This window comes from Musa acuminata, chromosome BXJ3-4 (assembly GCF_036884655.1).
Source record: "Musa acuminata AAA Group cultivar baxijiao chromosome BXJ3-4, Cavendish_Baxijiao_AAA, whole genome shotgun sequence".
NCBI lineage: Eukaryota > Viridiplantae > Streptophyta > Magnoliopsida > Zingiberales > Musaceae > Musa > Musa acuminata.
Genome location: NC_088352.1, coordinates 6,686,040 through 6,704,833, shown reverse-complemented (window position 1 = coordinate 6,704,833; position 18,794 = coordinate 6,686,040). Strand labels below are relative to the sequence as shown.

Genomic DNA, 18,794 nt, shown 5'->3' with positions numbered 1-18,794 from the left:
TTCTCAAGTATAGTTATAATTCTAAGTTATAGGAGGTGAGAGATTTTTTTTAAAAAAATAAAAAGAAGATCAATAATAAAAATTGATAGTTTCAGGGAAAAAAATTTTTGGAATAGACATAGATTGGATAGACCAAATCATTCTAAATTGATTTATCTTTTTTTTTTTTGTCCTTTACTTTTTACTTAGCTTTATTCTCTTATTACTTTAACTTGATTAATCAAAATTTTAAAATGGATTGATGTCAATCAAGTTTTAAAATCGATTAAAAATATTTTTATATTAATTTACTCCACTCTTAATGCCGTCAAGTTAAGATCATATCAACAGGTCTCAACGTGGGGAATAATAATATTAACAACAAATGGAGGTGCCAAGACCTTTCTATCTTTGATGGCTTGGTCGAGTGATTAGTTGCCCGCAAGCACGTACGGAGCCTGTTTGAGTGAGTAGACTTTAATTCTGTTGTGAGTCGACGATGAGTTGGCCTAAAGGGGGGGGTGAAGGTCCCTTTCCGTTCAACTCGGAGATAACTAGAGCCAACCGGCCTTTGGAGGTTTCACGAGAGGTCACTCGACATAATTGAGGAGTGCTTCTCTTGGGTCTGGCCAAGAAAGGGCTTGTAACATCGTCGTAGTAAGAAACTACAAACTGAACTCCTTTAATGTAGAAGATGCCTTTTAGGATTAATTCTGACTTTTCTTCCTCAACATAACACCACACAATGCTCATTAATTGAGTACAAGGCATCTCAATAGTCATGTTTGCCCTAATGAGGGAGAACAAGAAGACTACCGAGAGGGACTTTTACCGTGAGTAAGCAGCTCAAGTCCAACTTCGAGTACAGGAGTAGTAGGAGAGTGAAGCCGACGTGCAAATGGTGTTGGAGCTCCGGAATGGAGAAGCTAGATCAGGTAGTGTCAAATTAGGAGGATATAATATAGTGGTGAATGCTAACATCCAAAGAATAAAATATCGATCGATCACGCAATGATGACATTGAGGTATCAACAATCCTCTCTAGGTCATCAAGGCCACAAGGTGACTTCCATCCGTCACTCCCCCAGTCGTGCGTAAGATGGATCATGAACATCTTGGAAATTCCAAATGCAAGTTTCCTAGAAGATTGCTATTCGATAGCAGGTAGACGTGCTGATATATAATAAGGACAGTCATAGACCATAGTTGCTCTTGCTGCAATAAGCTCGTTGCTGCCAAAACACTGTCCAGCAATCCAAAACAAGCCCCATTGGGCCACGCACAGTATTATTGCACCTAATGATCCCCTCTCGCTTCTCCAAGCACCAAGCCACGGTAATGTGCAAATCCATGACTGCGGTTTAAGTAGCAGGAAATGATGAAATGTTGATGCACAGCATATGCTCAAGCAACTCCGCGGGAAGGACATCTAGAGATCGTAAAAGAAGGTATGACATGAAATTTTTACCTCCTCTCAGTTTCACTCATTGCAGATGGATTTACAGTGACAGTTTATGTACTCTGAATGCCCTGAATCTACAAGAAAAAACCCTAAAAAGATAAACAACAGCCAAGTTGAATACGTACCCACCATATCGAGAACCAGCCTGCATCTTTCCATCGAGTTATTCTGTTATTTCCTGCATGATGGGAAGGTAACTTATTCACCTCAAGAAAAAGGTAAAAAGAAAACAATGACAAGAAAAGGAAATCAAGAAAAAGGTGATGTTCTGATTACAAGTCTATTGTAATCACTAGCCACCATCCTTCACACACCTTACACAAAGCTAGATAAACAAATTTATCCCTTTTTTTTTTTTACTTTCTTTTTCTTGTACTTCAAATTTTTTCGATGGAAGTTTGGGATTTTCCCTATTTCTTTTTGAAAGAACATAAAAGTCATTTTTAGTTGTAAAATCAAGTGTCTCAGCCACTTGATAATGCAACCTAAGCCTTGTGAAACTGATATGATTTAGTTATCTGGTGATTATGGAGATTCCTTCCATGATAATATCGACACTCAAGTGAAAATATGTTAGTGCCAAAAAATTGGCTACGCATGCTTTTGTTTGTTCCAAGAACTGACCTGTCCTAGCCGCAAGCAGTTCGCAACTCCATTATCAGCATCTGAAACTAGTTGTTCTTCAACCTCTGCATCTGTGAAGGTGAGAGCTCGCTGAAGCTTTCTATGGCTGAAAACCTCAACCTCAGCCATGAATATTGCTGCAACAGGACGGTGATCTGAAAATTTTAGCTCGACTCTTCTGTAATCTAATAGCCTCATGCCCTTACCATATGAAAGAATGCGGTCACACCTGACAAAAACAGAATTAAATATCAAGATACTCCATATCTCAACTGGTAGAAATTGTTCAACATAAGAACGAGAGTTCATGATGCTTTATAAAGTATCTTTCTAAGGTTGTGTCACACCAAATATCTATAGAAAAATTAAACACCTGAGAAATGTGCAAATCTTGATATTTTTATCAAGAATACATACTCCATCTAGATAAAAGAATATAGTCACTTCTTATGAAATCAAACAGGAAAAGAAAAACAATTTAGCTGTGGTCTTTCAAACTTCGACTCCAACATATTAGGTGTTTTACGCTATAGAAGAAGACTGGAAAAGCAATAGATTTATTGATCAGGCCGAAATTAACTTTAGAAGCAGAAGAACACATAAACACTATTTTCAGCTTACATACCATGCAGGAGTTCTTCTTCCACCTTTTGGATCATCCCCAACGTACTTCTCTGAGTTCAACTCATATTTGTAGGTAGGAGGGAAATTTATAACACCCTCTGACCATCCATCAAATACATGCCCTTTCTTAAGTTCGAGTCTCAACTGCAATGGTATCAAGTGGAACTACAAGTTAATTAAACCAGTCCATGAAGCTCAGTAGCCAACAAAATAATACTTTGACAAATTTAGTACTCATTCTATGATAGCCTCACCAGTATCTCAAAGCATGCATTGGATAAGGGGTGGTATTACTGCTGTTGAAGGAACACCGGCTATCACATCGTGAAGTTGAGGTATTTTTTTACAAAATAATAATTCTAAGTTTCTAACATTATATATCATGTTTTGATTGAGAACCATCCAACTCTGTCAATGCAGAAATGTGCGCTTAATAATAATACTAGTATTTCCTAGGAAATACATCAATTGGTATATCACCACAAAAAGGACTATCCCCGAGAAAGTTTATTTGGTTGTTTCAGCAAAGTACTATGGTGACTAACCTAAACATTTAAAACTGTGTCAGCAAATTCCACCTAATTTCTACGTTTGTTTTTTATATAATAGCTGTCTTTTAATGCATAACACATTCTAGATCATATCAGAAAGGAACATAGAATTTAGATGAACAGCTTTGTATTTCATTTCTACATTTCTATGTCATGTTTCTGATACAATTAGCTGTTAGACTAGGAATACACAGAATAAAGTGCTAAGGCTATTAGATATATGAGACAGATTTTCAACTTGCTATTGTGATTTACAGTATTCCTGCAGTATGTCATCATTTGAACAAGGGAAAATCAGGCTTCATAAATATAAATTCCGGTTCACCATGGGATGCATGCTAAAAGGAAGCATCATAACCATCCTTCTAGATGAACTAAGTTCAACTTATCCAACAGTGCAAGGTGCAAATACCTTTTCGATCCACACAAATATTGGCAAAAATCAACCAACATAGTCGACTTAAAATACACAAGGAAAAAGAAGGATTACTAGCAACATAAGATCACTGACCTGGTCTTTCTCAAATAATTTAGACCATTCCTTTCTGTAAATCAGTTCGTGAGCTCTATCATATGACATATTGATGCGGTAATTTAGATCACCTAACCAGATAATTCTTCTGAAAATGTTTGCAAATAAATAAAGATCAGAAACTTCTGAAGTTTCAGAAGCAGGTGAATGAAATGATTCAAACTTCAAAGGCATTAAAAGAACACTTTGGTAGAGAACTACAAGTGAAATTTTGTGTCAAGCCTCTAAAACTCATGCAATTACCACCAGTAAGCCCAGCAAAACCCCAAAATTTTGCTTATATCATAGCATCACACTATAAGCACATAGCGCACTATCCTTAGTTATCATCATACTGATCCCTGAATGGTTTCATGTTATCTAATTTTGATGGAAGTCACTAGTGCTCTTCTTAACAGCCTAGGCCGTAGTTCAGACTTAAATTTCAGTCATGTAGTTGCTAAAACATACAGTCTAGGTCGTGGTTCAGAGTTTCAGTCAAGATATCACTAAATGATACATCTTTAGTATCTTCATGGTTCATTTTGTCATGTCGAGTTACAAGACATTATAAACTTGACACTAATGCTTCTTTCTTAATTTCAGAAAGAGATTTTTTCACCAAACTGAGAGTTATAATAGCACTAAATGCATTCTTTAATCATGAATTCTGATAATAAATTCTAGGATAAACTCTTTGAACATTAATACTGAATTTGAGAATCTCTATTCATCCTACAGTTGTAAAAGAAGCTATACTCCTTTTCAGGTGCATGCTTTCAAAGACTTACTTTTACTACATTCATCAAGGTTTGTGGTATCTCTCCTAATCCTGTACATCCAGATTGGAATATTAGAACCAACTTAAACAGCATCTGCATTATTTTCTGTGGCTAAGATGTCTGAGATAGAAATCCTAAAGTAATGAACAAAAAGAAATAATTGCACCTTCATATGATCAGCTTTTCACTAACAGATTAAATAAGTACTAGAGAGTTGAGAGTACCTCATTTCCATCTAACCGCAACTTTAAGAGTATCATGATAGCTCTATATTAAAAAAACATTGTCAATGTATGAAGTTGCAAGAAAATTTATATCATTTAACATCAAAGTAAAATGGCAGGAGGCAAACTAACGTCGCATATAATTGTTATATTGCACTTGGTTAGATCAAACATGAAAAACCATGCATTGATTATGTGAATATGACAATATGTATCTTAAGACAAGGTGGATGTTTTATTTACTTACTCATGATCAAAGATTGTTTTTGCCACTCCAACACCAGGAGCTGAACTAAATAATGTTTTTCTGTGAATTTCTCGCACATCAGCATTCCTTCGAAGCTCATCACCATCTTTTTCTCCAGAAGTCAGGTGACTACATATAAAGCAAAAAAGTGTCTGATATATAGACAAGCTGACTGATATTGATCCCTGGTGAATAATCAAAAGATTATTATCTCCATGACATATAAAATATCCAACAAACAATGCACTATACATGACAAGAAAAAATTTGTTGAACATCAATGCATGATTAAAAATTGAAGAGCATTGATGGACATCACAAGGAAAAATAATTCAATTATATGAGAGTATCCTTCGACACCGGGAGGCAACCTAATTAGAAGTCATATTATCACCATAACCATTTGAAGAAGTTAAAATTATGACAGTCAGACCATCAATCCAATTAAAACAATGAGAACTTATCATATATTGAAAAGAGGAAGACGTTTGGAGGAACCAAACCTTGTTGCCTATGTAGCCCATGACACCTACTCCAGCAGTTGATACCTTCAAGTTCTGTATGTGCTTCCGCAGGCTTCTGCGGACCCAGACTGAAAGAAAAATACCAACCATTTGCTTGCTTATGATCCGTACAAAAGATGATCTTTTCTTTCTATTCACGACAGTTCCCAGATCTAGTTCAGGAGTCGGAAATGAATCATTATGGTCTCCATGTAGAGAATTGAATGAATTGCATGCTTTAAAAGATTTTACTGGGTTTAATGATTTTGGTTTTGATGTATCCCTATTGTGTTGGGATAACAGATCCAATGGCTGCTCTGGCCAAATTAGACCAATCATTTCTGAACTGCTTAATGTTTTGGTAAACTTCTTTTGCTGACTTATGAAGGCTTCTGAACTTGCTCCATGATTCTTAAAGCTCGAACTATGGTATCTATCAAATACATACAGGGAAGATTGATTGTCAATATTTTCTCGTTGTGCACATTGATCTGCAGCGAAAAGGGACTGGGATGCTAAATTACATTTTGGATCATCTTCACTTGCATCAATCTGATTTTCATTATACTGAAAATTCGGCTGTTCATCAAGTCGAACTTCCTCATCACTTTCACTATCAGACTCAAGCAATAGTTCATCATCTATGACATCATCTGATTGCTTGAATCTTGATGGTGAAGAGGGATCACTGTAACATTTATATTTCTCTTTAACTGGCTGAATCATGTTTAGTGTCTCACGAATTATATGTTCCCATCTCTGAACGGGGCGGCTGTCCTCCGCACCCAGGACATTTCCAGCATTTAGTGGAACAATTTCCTGAAAGCTGCAAGAAAAGTAGGCCTTGTATAGTTAACTAAAATAAAAAACCCTTAGATATTATTGATTACACATATATGAAAGAATATCAGGAGATAAACATTAATATCAACATTTAACTTAAGAAATCACAATCTAAAAGAGAGAATGTCGTATTGTTCCATGTAAATTTCACTCCACTTAATAGACTTATGACATAGCAGAAATATCAAACCATCCAGCCAAGATCATCAAATGATAGATAACCATCAAAACTTATCTAGTGCACATTTAACCTTAGCTCTTGTCTGTGAGTTTTTCTGTCACATCACCTAAGTGTGGCTTTTGCCGAAATCACAATTTTTGAACAGAATAATGATTTTACCTTTCAAATAAAAACATAAAACAAAAGCGTCACTTGTGACTTTCAACTTTGTAATAATTTCTAATTCCAGTTCTGCTGACCTGTCCCAGTTTACAGGTGCAGCATTTATATATTTGTTTCCTTACTGAATGTCAGGGCAAAATCTTGTGTGTTGTGTACTGAAGCATGCTAAGGTTGGTTTGTTGAATGTTCATTCTTAAGAATACATTCATAAAGAGGGAACTTTTGGTGCAAATACAAAGACTACAAGCACTACAGATGTGCATATGGCATTGTTAGTCTGAAATTTGGATGTCACTCTGCATTACGGAGACAATCCAACTTGATCCCATTTCCGAACCTTGACACAAAAGAACAACCATCCAATAGCATCCCTCTCGAGGAGAGAAAAAACGAGATCAACGATGAAATCCTTAGGGCTGAGACGGATCTCAATGACTCCACTTGCAAAAGAAGACTGCCACCACCGAATACAGTCACAATGTGGTTCCTCCAATGCTCAAGTCAGCTGAATGGATTGCCTAAGATGAATTATAGAGAGAGGAGAAAGGAAGAAAAACAGAGAAGATGCATTGTGGTTGGAAGGATCCTTATTTATAGCTAGGAGTCCTTAATTGCTACTGGAGGAAATATTCTCTCGATAAATTCCTCATACAGAGAAAATTTTTCGTTATTATTTGTGATGATATGGCAGATTTGACCAATCCGTTTTGTCTTTTCTGCACTGGCATCCATGTGTCAAGTCTCCATAGGATAGCGAATATTGCTCGCATCATCTCCAAATCATGTTTTGCAATTCTTTCTACAAGGCTTACATGTGTAGGCATAGTCACGTATCTCATGTTTCTAGAGGATTAACTATATATTTACAATTGAGGATGGTAGCATGATTCATCATTCTATTCACTTTGGTTCAATAATATGTTGAAGTGGTGATGTAACAAAATAGCTATAAATGTGCTTGCCATTTCCTAGGACACATCTACCATATACTGCTTATTCCAGTTAATGCAACTCCAATGCAAAAAAAAAAAAAAAAGCCCCTAAACAATTATTTGACAGTTCAATATAATTTCAGGATCAAAGGTTTGTGACAATTAAAAGTTACCCAAGCACATATATATCAGCCGGTTCCCCCATATCTAGCCAATCTTTGATATTTAAGTCAGCAGGTGGATGTCTCCCTGCAACATTCCATGTCCCCACATAGATCCTACATGGACCAAAAAGTAGCAGATCAGGTGAAAGTGCCTTTAATTACAGATGTTAAATGCAAAGGCACCCACGAAGTAAAAATAGACTGCAAAAAGAGGAAGAGAATTAGGAGCACCTGGGTTTTCCAACAATTACAAAAATTTGCTATTATCAAGCATGTAAAGTATCTATGTATTAAAATGACATGGAGAACAGAAATATACCTGAGTTCTTTGGTATTAATATATTGTGCACGAAGAGTCTCAGATTTTCGCCTTCGTAATCTGTAAGGAATGCCTTCCACGTTGTTACCTGCATGTATATGGCCACAAAGTTATCCATCGGGTTTGCACGAATTAACACATAACTTGAAAAGCAAATCAAATTTGCTGAAGCCTCATCAAATTATTTTATGGATTATGGCCAAAAAATACATGATATCAGAATGAAATTAATGGCCAATAAAGTGAAAATAATCTAATGAAAAATTAAATAAAATACATAGAGCATGAGAAAGATAAGTACTTGAACACACACAAGCATGAACTCCTTGCAGCAAACAAACCATAGAAGGCTTGTATTAAGCAGAAAAAGCCGATCTTAGGCCTTAGAGGTATCTTGAGTACTTTGACCAAAATGAATTTTAGGCCTTAAGAGTATTTTGAGTACTTTGTTGGCTCTTAATTTGACTACTGACAATGCTCTTAAGCTTAATAGTGGCCCCAAATAGCTAGAACTTTATAGTTTTGTTGTTGGTGTTGTTTATAATGTATGATCACTCAAATCCCAAGAGAACTAAAACCACCGGCAGGAATATATTGCAATCTAAGCTAATCAGATTGTTGGAAACTGATGACTACAAATAAGTTTCAAGAACTCATTACGTAACCACAAACTTTACAGAGATGCGTGTACTTCTTATGAGGTGGTCGGTAAAAACTACACTGTTCTGGTATCTACACGGGAGCTGCTTTGGTTTCAGTATTGTATGACCCTCCTATAAACTCTACTTTATCAGTTCAAATATTGCGACACGCAAATTTATCTTGATGCTCTTTACTTGAGTCGTCATATCTGAGTATATTTCATACACACAATGCATCCCTATTTTTTCTTGGATACATAACGTGGACCACCGGAAATGATGTCCCAATCTGAAAAGAATTAATGGCGAAATATGGAATGTACCGTTTTTCTCGGCTCCAAATCCGCCCAATCTTGCCTCCTCATCTCGCAGTCGACGCTCCCAACCGCACATCTCTGCGATATGCCATTTTAAGTCCAGGGATTAAACGTAGCAAAATCAGCAACACAGATGAAACAAGAGGGCAAGATCAAGCTAAATTCATTTTGGATGGAGAAAAGGGGGCAACAAAATAACGCATTTTTAAATTAAATCAGCAAAAAAGAAGAGATCTTTCAGTGAGGAGAGACAATCGAACAAAAAAGAAGCAAAATTCATTCCCTAATTTCCGCAAGTCAGAGGAAGAACAGAATCGCATTTCACCGCAGACCTTCATACTCGAACTCACTCTCCGTGGTGTCCCCTTCGTCGGCGCTGAAATCGGATTCTCTGGAGCTGATGTTGAGCCATTTCCTTAGGACGATCTTGGGCCAGAGCTGCAGGCAGGTGCAACCGAAACAACAGAGTTCAACCCAACTCCGCTGCAATTCCCCCAACTCCGTATGAACCAAAGCAAGAAAGAAAGAAAGCATGGAACTCCCTGGCGACCAGAGCTTCTTCACGCCATTACCAGGGAGCGTCCGAGGGATAAGCTAGACAGACTCCTTACCTCCCTTTGCTTCTTTCTCGTCTGCCTCATTTTCGGCGGGGGCCGACAGCGAGGGCGGCGGATTTGGTCGGATAGCTTCTCTAATCTCGCTTCCCCTGTTTCAGACCGGCATCTATGTGCACACGGGGCCTCCCTCATCAATGCAGTATATGAAACAAATAACTAAATAAATAAATAAAGCAGCATAGCAAGTAAGAAACTGACACGTCAATGGACGATTCAGGATATGTGCCTCAGATTGGGATAAATGCGCTTAATTATTTCTCAGTAATTAAATGGTTATGTCTTCGTGAAAGCTACGGTAAGCAATAAAGTATGCGTAGATTGTAAATGGCTGATCAAAATGGATGTGAAATTGGGCAACTTGCTTGTGATTATTGTGACGTGGTTATCACGAATCGTACGTGCCAACCGACTCGTCTGATTGAGATCTCCTGTCGACGTACATCGACGTTGATACATTTGTCAGATCACCGTATTCGTCAACTCACGGAATTGGCTCGTTGCATACTCCACTTCGAAGTGTGGGGTTGTCTTCGTCTTCTTCGATACTCGTTTCATGGTTTCCACTTGGAAGCGTCGGTGGCGAAGAAATGGAAGTACGTATGGCGTGTCCGCGTAAAGCTGTGCCTTTAAGAGCAAAGTTAAAAGACCCCAAGCGTGCGTTGTTACATGATGGTGTAAGTAAAGAGTATGATACATTTGGTAGGTCGGTGAGTGGAACTTGAAGGATTGAAATGGATGGACTTGATCGATAAGACACCATGATTTAGCAACGACCGGACCGGTGCACAAATCGATAAGACTCCTTTTTTATCCTACTGAGCGGCAACAGAGCACATGGTCGGCTGCGTTCTCCACCGCAACCACTCAGGCATTCCCAAGGTGTCAGTCCATGCTATCGCACGCCGACGAAGATTCGAAATAAAGAAGAAAAATAGCATTGAAGACCGAATCGCGCTATGGCCTCGGTGGATGGATTAACCAGTTTCTTGGCGTACTGAATTAGTATCGGCTGACGGACTTTGAGGCGACCGGTGGGAGGTTGGCTCCTCGCACACGAGCGACGGCGCACGAAGAACGATGTGCGGTGACAGCTATGAGAGCATGGGATTTGGGCATACGGCCAAGTTAAGCACACGTATCCCTAGTTGGCTGGATATGTAAAGGTGGTGGTGGTGGTGGCGGTGGTGGTGGTGGGGACTCAGCTTCATCACAGGAGGAGGAGGGTGACCGATTGGACCATGAGCTTGTTGAACCAGTCCTTTTGAAAGGTCAACAATCAACAGCAGTCTGGACCGATCAGAGGCATTTGATGGATCTTAAACAATGACAGAATCTTTTTTGTTTGCCTGGCGGATGTGCAACCTTTGGCCCATATGCACGGAGTAGTTTCTGTAGTTGCGAATGGCGTAGGCATATTTGGTGATCGGCTGGAATCAAACACACTCGATCACCAATGTTATCTAGTAGGGCCCGAAATCTCAGCACACGAACATAACAAAGATGTGAGTCCGACTGATTAATATTTATGCGAATGAGATAAAGAGAGATAAATTGTAATATAATTTTATATTATTAAAGACCGAAAGAGTCAAATTATATATTTTATATTTAATTTATAATTTATAATTTTAAAATTTTGAGTTAAATTGGTATTTGAATTAATATATGAGTTTAAATATTTGGATTAAATTAATATCTGATTTGATATGGTATTAATCTTAAAAATTTTAAGTGTTCGGATTAAATTGATATATAAATTCATCTATATTAATTCTAACAAAATAAAACACAATGTCGATTTCTAACAGGATCACGAGGAATAACCCAACTTAGGCCCATCCTACAACATACTACAATGTAAAATGTTAACGTGTCTTCGCTTCTCCCTCGCGGATGCATGTCTTTAATCTCTCTCTCTCTCTCTCTTTCTCTCTCCCTCTCTCATTCCTCCCGACAGTCTAATTACTTGGGTCTAACCCAAGTTTAGGAGCGAGATAATGAGTCATGGGCATGATGTACACGGATTCGAGTTACAGCAGCAGCACAAGCATTTTATCAACACCATATGGTCTTGTTCGGACGTGCCAACGGGCATGGGAACCTTGTGGATGATCGTCCTCACCTCAGAGGATCCGCCCCGGTCCGACTCAAGCTTCTTCACCACGTCCTCGGACAACAGCTCCACTCGTTGTGATATGGTATATTTTGGCCTAAGACACGTCAAAGTCCGACGCCATCAGGCATAGTCAGAATATGTACTAAGACACTACTTGGCATGTCATATCTCGGAAATCCCGAGGCAGAGCCGCTCCCGAGACATGCCAAGTCAAAATCCATACCAAGGCACTGTTTGGCATGTCTACCATGCCAACCCGCGTACGACCGACCCACGTGCAATACTATAAAGACCTCTAGCCAGCATATGGGAGAATGAGGGCAAAAGATCAATTGATCACTCCATTGACTTGCTTGTCGGAGGGACCTCGTCGGGTGATCCTGACGAGGGCCATTTTTGCAGGAAAACTCGACCATCTCACAAAGGCGAGCTGCCAACCACCCTGGAGAAGGAGAGACACAGCTCGACATACACGGCGCCCGGATCGGCACATAAGGAACGTTGATCAATACCCCGTCGCGAGGGTCCGGTCGACCTCGGCATCTAGCTCAACCGACAGAAAACTTCCGACATTGACCCGTGGACCAGACCATGCTGACTCACCAGCCACGATATATTTGTTCACCAACACCTTTCTCCCTTGTAATAGCCACGGTGGACCATGACCTCATCAAGCCCCAGAACCGATCAAACGTCACGTCTAATACCACCATGTCCAGAATAATTGGATTCCCTTCGCCTCCCATCCCTACGCTCTTGGAGAGAAAGGGGAGGTTCCGGTAGCCATCGATGACGTACCGAGCTCTATGATCCGAACGAGGAAGTGTGGTATCAGGAAGCGTTTTGCGGTGTCCTCTGAGGAGCTCATCTGGTAGTTGTATCCCCACACATCAATTACTCCTCTGGGATTTCTTAGTACACCTTTAACCACGGAGTAAAATCTGGGAAGGTTGAACCAATGGACGGCCTGCGCCACCGTCACCAAATCAATCGACACCAATTCATCGTTCGAAGTGGAGAGGGGCGTGTGGATGTAGCGGAATTTGGGGTCTCGGGTGCCATGTTTCAGCTGAGCCTCACTCATGTCCGTTGCCATCACCTGCTCGTAGTGATCCACCGCCCACAATACATGGTATGCATATGTAATTAGGACGGGGAATCGATGGAGGATGATAGGGCACAGTTTGGTAGCACGCCTCCTAATACCCGACTGCAGCCACCACAGTGCCAACGAAAAATTTCAAAGTCGGTGTGGCACACTACGTCAGTACAACGTCGTCCCATGAAGAGTGGAACGATGTCCCTCGGGTATGACGGGGGTGTCGCTCATATACAACGTCGTCTCGCAAAGAGCGGAACAACGTCGCTCGGGCATGACGATGGCACCGCTCGGGTACGACATCATTCCACAAATAGAAGAACAACGTCGCTCAGGTGTGACAACGTCATCGCTCGGGTACAACATCATCCTCACAAAGAATGGAACGGCACCACTCGAGTACGCCTCTACCCCGCAAAGGCAGGAACAGCTCCACTCAGGTGCAACGCTGCGCAGGACAACTGGTGTCAGCGTGAAAGGTATGAGTTCATCGCTTAAGAGGGCGACGACCATTAAGAGGTTGGTAACAACTAACCCCCGCGGGTAGGCATAAAAGCCTAATGCCTGGCCAACATGGGAGAGGATTTTTCACTCACGCATTTTACTCTCACTGATTCAACAGAAAGTTAAATGAAACATGGAAGGGGTCGGATCAAAAAATTTTCCTCCTGACCTCGGCCTATGTGCAGGAGCCCAACGATAGAAAGGGTAACCCTCATGAGACAAGGTTTCAACCCAACCTGACACACGAACGAAGACACAGAAGACCCTGCGTATCGAGGACCCCAAGATAAAGGGCTGCACCAGACATGAGACAGCTGAAGCCAGTTTTTGAGACCCGAGTGCTAGTCAAGGCGACCCTGCGCCAGCCACGGTGTAAAGAGACCCTATCAGAGGAGATAGTAGGGAGAGAGGGGAAGGTGAGACTTCACACTGATAGCGGCTTAGTCGTTACCAGTGCTAATGGCCTATGCCAATTTGTGATGGGATGTGAAGGATGCAAGCTTGGAGAACCAGTCCTCGGGATACATGGGCCTTGCCTCCGCATAGATGGCCGCTTGCTTTACGAACAACCTCGCCATTTTTCCGAACACCTCTCTCTCGCTCTCTCTTGCACTCGTTCCGTCTAATTATATAGCATCTCATATTATTATACTTTTTAATATCTTGATCCATATATTTAAAAAAATATATATTAATATCTTTATAATTATAAAAATAAAATATTTAATTTTATTTATCATAATGTTATTGATTTTACCGACGAAAGATATAACACATAACAATACGTGCATAATTATTGATTTTACTAATGAAAAAAATGATCATTTCATATAGGTGAAAGAATAGAGCCATTGACTTAGGCAACTAATAGAGTCAATACTGCTACTTGTGAAAGATAGTGAGATCGAGTTATACATCCTCTTTGCGGTGGATGTTGATGATGAGGAGTGGGTAGAGGTGTTGTGGTCTCTCGTGAACAAAGAGTTAGAGGTTTTGGGTGGGCCTGTTTGTAACATCCCATTAGTCTCACATCGGAAGTGGGCAATGTGTATGATTGGCTTATATGAGTCTAATGAGTGTATTACGTTAACTCTCGCTTAAACATTTTGGTTCGTGATTGAAGGATCAAAATGGAGTCATCGGTTAGTTGGCTCATCAGACTCGGGTCCTGACATTTGATATCAAAGCTGACCTAGCATTTGGGTAGATGAGAGGGCTCGAGTAGGAAAGGGCTATTCGTGAATGGAGTCAGAGCTACCACTGAATACTAACATCCCATTAGACCCACATTAACTCCCACTTAATGTATACAATCATGGTGTGGATAATGATGGGGATAAAAAGAGGAATAACCTTTGTATAGGAACAAATACTAGAAGACCAAAATACATAACCTTTGTATAGGAACAAATACTAGAAGACCAAAATACGCAGCGGAATAAAATGGAAACACAATCAAACAGAACACCAAGATATACGTGGAAAACCCCTTCAATGTGAAGGGTAAAAACCACGGGGCAAACTAGAGATAATCCACTATGAGAATAATGAATCCACTATGAGAATAATGAATATACAAATCTCAATCTCTTGCCCAAAACCCTAGCAACAACCACAAGAGAATAACTGGGCTGCCCACAATATCTAAAACCTCCCCAAGTAATCACAGCAAGAGTCTACTGTAGATTTGATCTAACCTGAGATGAGAACACTGCTAGATGATTGTGAACAGTCTCTCTGCGTTGTCCTTGTCTTCTTCCCTTTCTTTCTCTTCCTTTTCTGCCTTGATCTCCTTCTTCTCTTTGGAATCCCGTGGCCTCAAAGATCTGCCTCGTTGCTGCCTTTTTATAGCCTTAATCTGCCTCTAAAACGCAGCCACCACACCCCCATAATCTTAATTAGGGTTAGGTTAAGAGAGGGTGTGGGCTGATAAAGCCCACATGGGCTGAATATGGGCCATCAGCCCAACAACCTCCCCCTTCAGCCCATAAGGGAGGCTGTCCCATGACTCCTCAATGTGAAGCCATGCCGACCAACTGTCGGCATATCTCCTGTCTTTCTTTTGATAAGGTCTTCGTTAACATGTCTGCTCCGTTGTCATCTGTATGAATTTTCTGAAGCTGCAACTGCTTCTCTTCAAATACATTTCGAATCCAGTGGTATCTGACATCTATATGCTTTGACTTGGAATGAAACATTGGGTTCTTACACAAATGGATTGCACTCTGGCTGTCACAATGCACCACATAATTTTTCTGTTTCAGCCCCAATTCTTGTAAGAATTCTTTCATCCATAACATTTCTTTGCATACCTCTGTAGCAGCAATATATTCTGCTTCTGTGGTGGAGAGAGCAATACACCTTTGTAACCTGGATTGCCAAGACACAGCTCCCCCTGCAAAAGTAAGTACATAACCTGAAGTAGACTTCCTCGTATCTATATCTCTGGCCATATCTGCATCTGTGTAACCTGTCAACACAGGTGGTCCACCTCCAAAGCTTAAACAAACCTTAGAGCTCCCTCTGAGATATCTAAAAATCCACTTCATCGCTGCCCAGTGCTCTTTGCCTGGATTTGCAAGAAATCTGCTAGTAACACCCACTGCATATGCGATGTCTGGCCTCGTACATACCATTGCATACATTAAACTTCCAACTGCTGAAGCATAAGGAACCTTTTGCATTTTCTCCTTCTCCTCATCACTTGACGGACTCTGTTCTGCGCACAACTTGAAGTGACCTGCAAGAGGAGAACCAACTGGCTTAGCATTGCTCATACTGAATCTTTCCAATACCTTCTCGATGTATTTCTCCTGTGACAACCAAATCTTCTTGTTTTTCCTGTCACGAGAAATCTGCATGCCTAGTATTTGCTTTGCTGGCCCCATGTCCTTCATTGCAAAAGACTCACTCATTTGCTTCTTCAACCTGTCAATTTTAGACATATCTTTCCCAAGAATAAGCATGTCATCAACATAAAGTAAGAGAATAATAAAATCCTCACCAAACCATTTGATGTACACACAATGATCTGAAGCCGTTCTTTTGTATCCATTTTCTGTCATAAATGAATCAAACTTTCTGTACCACTGTCTTGGAGCTTGCTTTAGCCCATACAAGCTCTTCTTCAACTTGCAGACAAAATTATCTTTACCTTTGACTTTGAAGCCTTCTGGTTGCTCCATATAAATTTCCTCCTCCAAATCACCATGAAGGAAAGCTGTCTTCACATCTAACTGCTCAACCTCCAAGTCCTGGCTAGCAGCAATACCAAGAGCAACACGAATAGAAGACATTTTAACAACAGGAGAAAATATCTCTTCAAAGTCAATACCTTTCTTTTGACCAAAGCCTTTCACAACCAATCTAGCTTTGTGCTTTGGTTGAGAACAATATTCTTGAGTCTTCAACCTAAAAACCCACTTGTTCTTCAAGGCCTTTATTCCATTTGGTAGCAGCACCAAATCATAAGTGTGGTTCTTCTGAAGAGCATCCATCTCTTCCTGCATAGCATCTAACCACTTCTCTTTCTGCTCACTCTCAACTGCTTCCTGGTAACTCTCTGGTTCACCTGCATCAGTAAGCATCACATACTCATCTGTAGAGTATCTTCTGGAAGGTTGACGTTGTCTAGAAGATCTTCTCAACTGAGGTTCTATGGGAACTTGCTCTCCTACTTCTTCTTGCTCAACATGTCCTACAGGTAGATCAATATCAGGTTCTGCACCATCTTCCTACATATCTCCCCCATCACCCTGATATACTGGAGGAGTAACTGGGTCACAATCTGCTAATCCTTCTGCAGAAGTCTTGGCTGGTGCCTTCTTCTTCAAATCCTCAAAGGTTTGATCCTCAAAGAAGATCACATCTCTGCTCCTGAACACCTTCTGCTTTTCTGGATCCCAAAGCCTGTAACCAAACTGATCATGTGAGTAACCAAGAAAAATACATTCTTTAGACTTACCATCCAGCTTGGACCTCTCATTATCTGGAACATGTGCAAATGCACGACAACCAAACACTTTCAAATGCCTGTAGGAAACATCTTTCCCTGACCATACATGCTCTGCAACATCACCATCTAGGGCTGTACATGGTGATAAGTTGATCACATCAACTGCAGTCCTCAAAGCCTCATCCCAAAACCTTTTGGGTAGCTTGGCCTGTGAAAGCATACATCTGATCTTTTCCATGATGGTGCGGTTCATCCTCTCTGCAATTGCATTATGCTGAGGTGTACCAGGAACTGTCATCTCATGTTGGATTCCATGTGACCTGCAATAGTCATTAAACAATCCTATATACTCACCACCATTATCTGATCTTATGCATTTCAATTTCCTTTCTGTCTCCCTTTCAACCCTAGCATGAAACTCTTTAAAGACATTAATAACCTGATCTTTGGTCTTCAAAGCATAGGCCCAAACTTTCCTAGAAAAATCATCTATAAAAGTGACAAAATAAAGTGCACCACTTATACCAAGAACATCAACAGATCCACCAGGAGTTTTTGTCCTCAAAGGACCACATACATCTGTATAAACACGGTCTAAGGCATGCATTTTTCTAGACAAAGCAGCACTAGCAAATGAAACTCTATGTTGTTTACCAGCTAAACAATCAATACAAGGGTTCAGATGTATACCTCTGAGATCTGGTAATACCTCTCTCTTGGAAAGAGTTTGCAGCCCCTTCTCGCTCATGTGTCCCAATCGCCTATGCCACAACTCCATACTGAAGTCTTTCTCTGTAGCATTTAACTGCTCACCATAAGCTTTAGCCTGCAACCTGTACAAAGTATGACATTTCTTTCCATTAGCTATAACAAGAGAACCCTTACTGAGTTTCCATTGCCCTCTGTGAAATCTGCTTTCATAGTCTTCATCATCTAGTCTTCCAACTGAAATTAAATTCAGTCTCAAGTCAACCACATGTCTCACATCCTTAAGTACCAACTTGCAGCCAAGGTTGGTCTTTAAATGGATATCACCCATGCCAATGATGTCTGCTATGCCATAGTTGCCCATCTTGACAACACCAAAGTTTCCAGACCTGTATGTAGCAAAAAACTCCCTCCGAGGTGTAGCATGATAAGAAGCACCTGTGTCAATCACCCACTCAAGATCCTGACACACACAAGAAAAAATATCATCAGAAGGAGACAAAATCAAATAATCACCACCCTGCACTGTAGCTGTAGTATTATCCTTTGATTCTGTAGACTCCACTTCTTTTCCCTTTTTCTTGTTCTTCTTAGGTTGCTTACATTGGTTCTTGTAATGTCCTTTCTCACCACAGTTATAGCAAACAATATCTTTTCTTGATCTTGACTTGCTCCTACCCATACGTGAACTGCTTCTGAACTTTGACCTTCCTCTATTCTCTGAGATAA

General features: G+C 40.3%; 1 protein-coding gene and 1 pseudogene across 8 annotated transcripts; both read right to left on the bottom strand.

Annotated features, from left to right (window-relative positions):
* Nucleotides 1-1,093: 1,093 nt before the first annotated feature.
* LOC135582641 (type IV inositol polyphosphate 5-phosphatase 3-like) lies at nt 1,094-9,834 on the bottom strand. Of its 8 annotated transcripts, none has more exons than XR_010495944.1 (12): nt 9,678-9,834; nt 9,399-9,549; nt 9,073-9,144; nt 8,109-8,196; nt 7,799-7,903; nt 5,508-6,333; nt 5,005-5,189; nt 3,752-3,860; nt 2,691-2,833; nt 2,066-2,294; nt 1,448-1,619; nt 1,094-1,333 (listed from the first exon to the last, which is right to left on the bottom strand). XR_010495944.1 is itself a non-coding variant. In XM_065148435.1 (12 exons), exons 1-11 carry the CDS (start codon nt 9,813-9,815, stop codon nt 1,605-1,607), a joined length of 2,061 nt encoding a protein of 686 aa, XP_065004507.1. In that variant the 5' UTR covers nt 9,816-9,834; the 3' UTR covers nt 1,094-1,333; nt 1,567-1,604. The 8 variants fall into 8 exon arrangements, 5 of the variants coding, with proteins under 5 accessions (XP_065004507.1, XP_065004506.1, XP_065004505.1 ...); XM_065148435.1 differs by having other exon boundaries at nt 1,567-1,619; XM_065148434.1 differs by having other exon boundaries at nt 1,151-1,408; nt 1,567-1,619.
* Nucleotides 9,835-12,398: 2,564 nt separating this feature from the next.
* Nucleotides 12,399-13,980, bottom strand: LOC135635210 (uncharacterized; annotated as a pseudogene).
* Between the last annotated feature and the right edge of the window lie 4,814 nt (nt 13,981-18,794).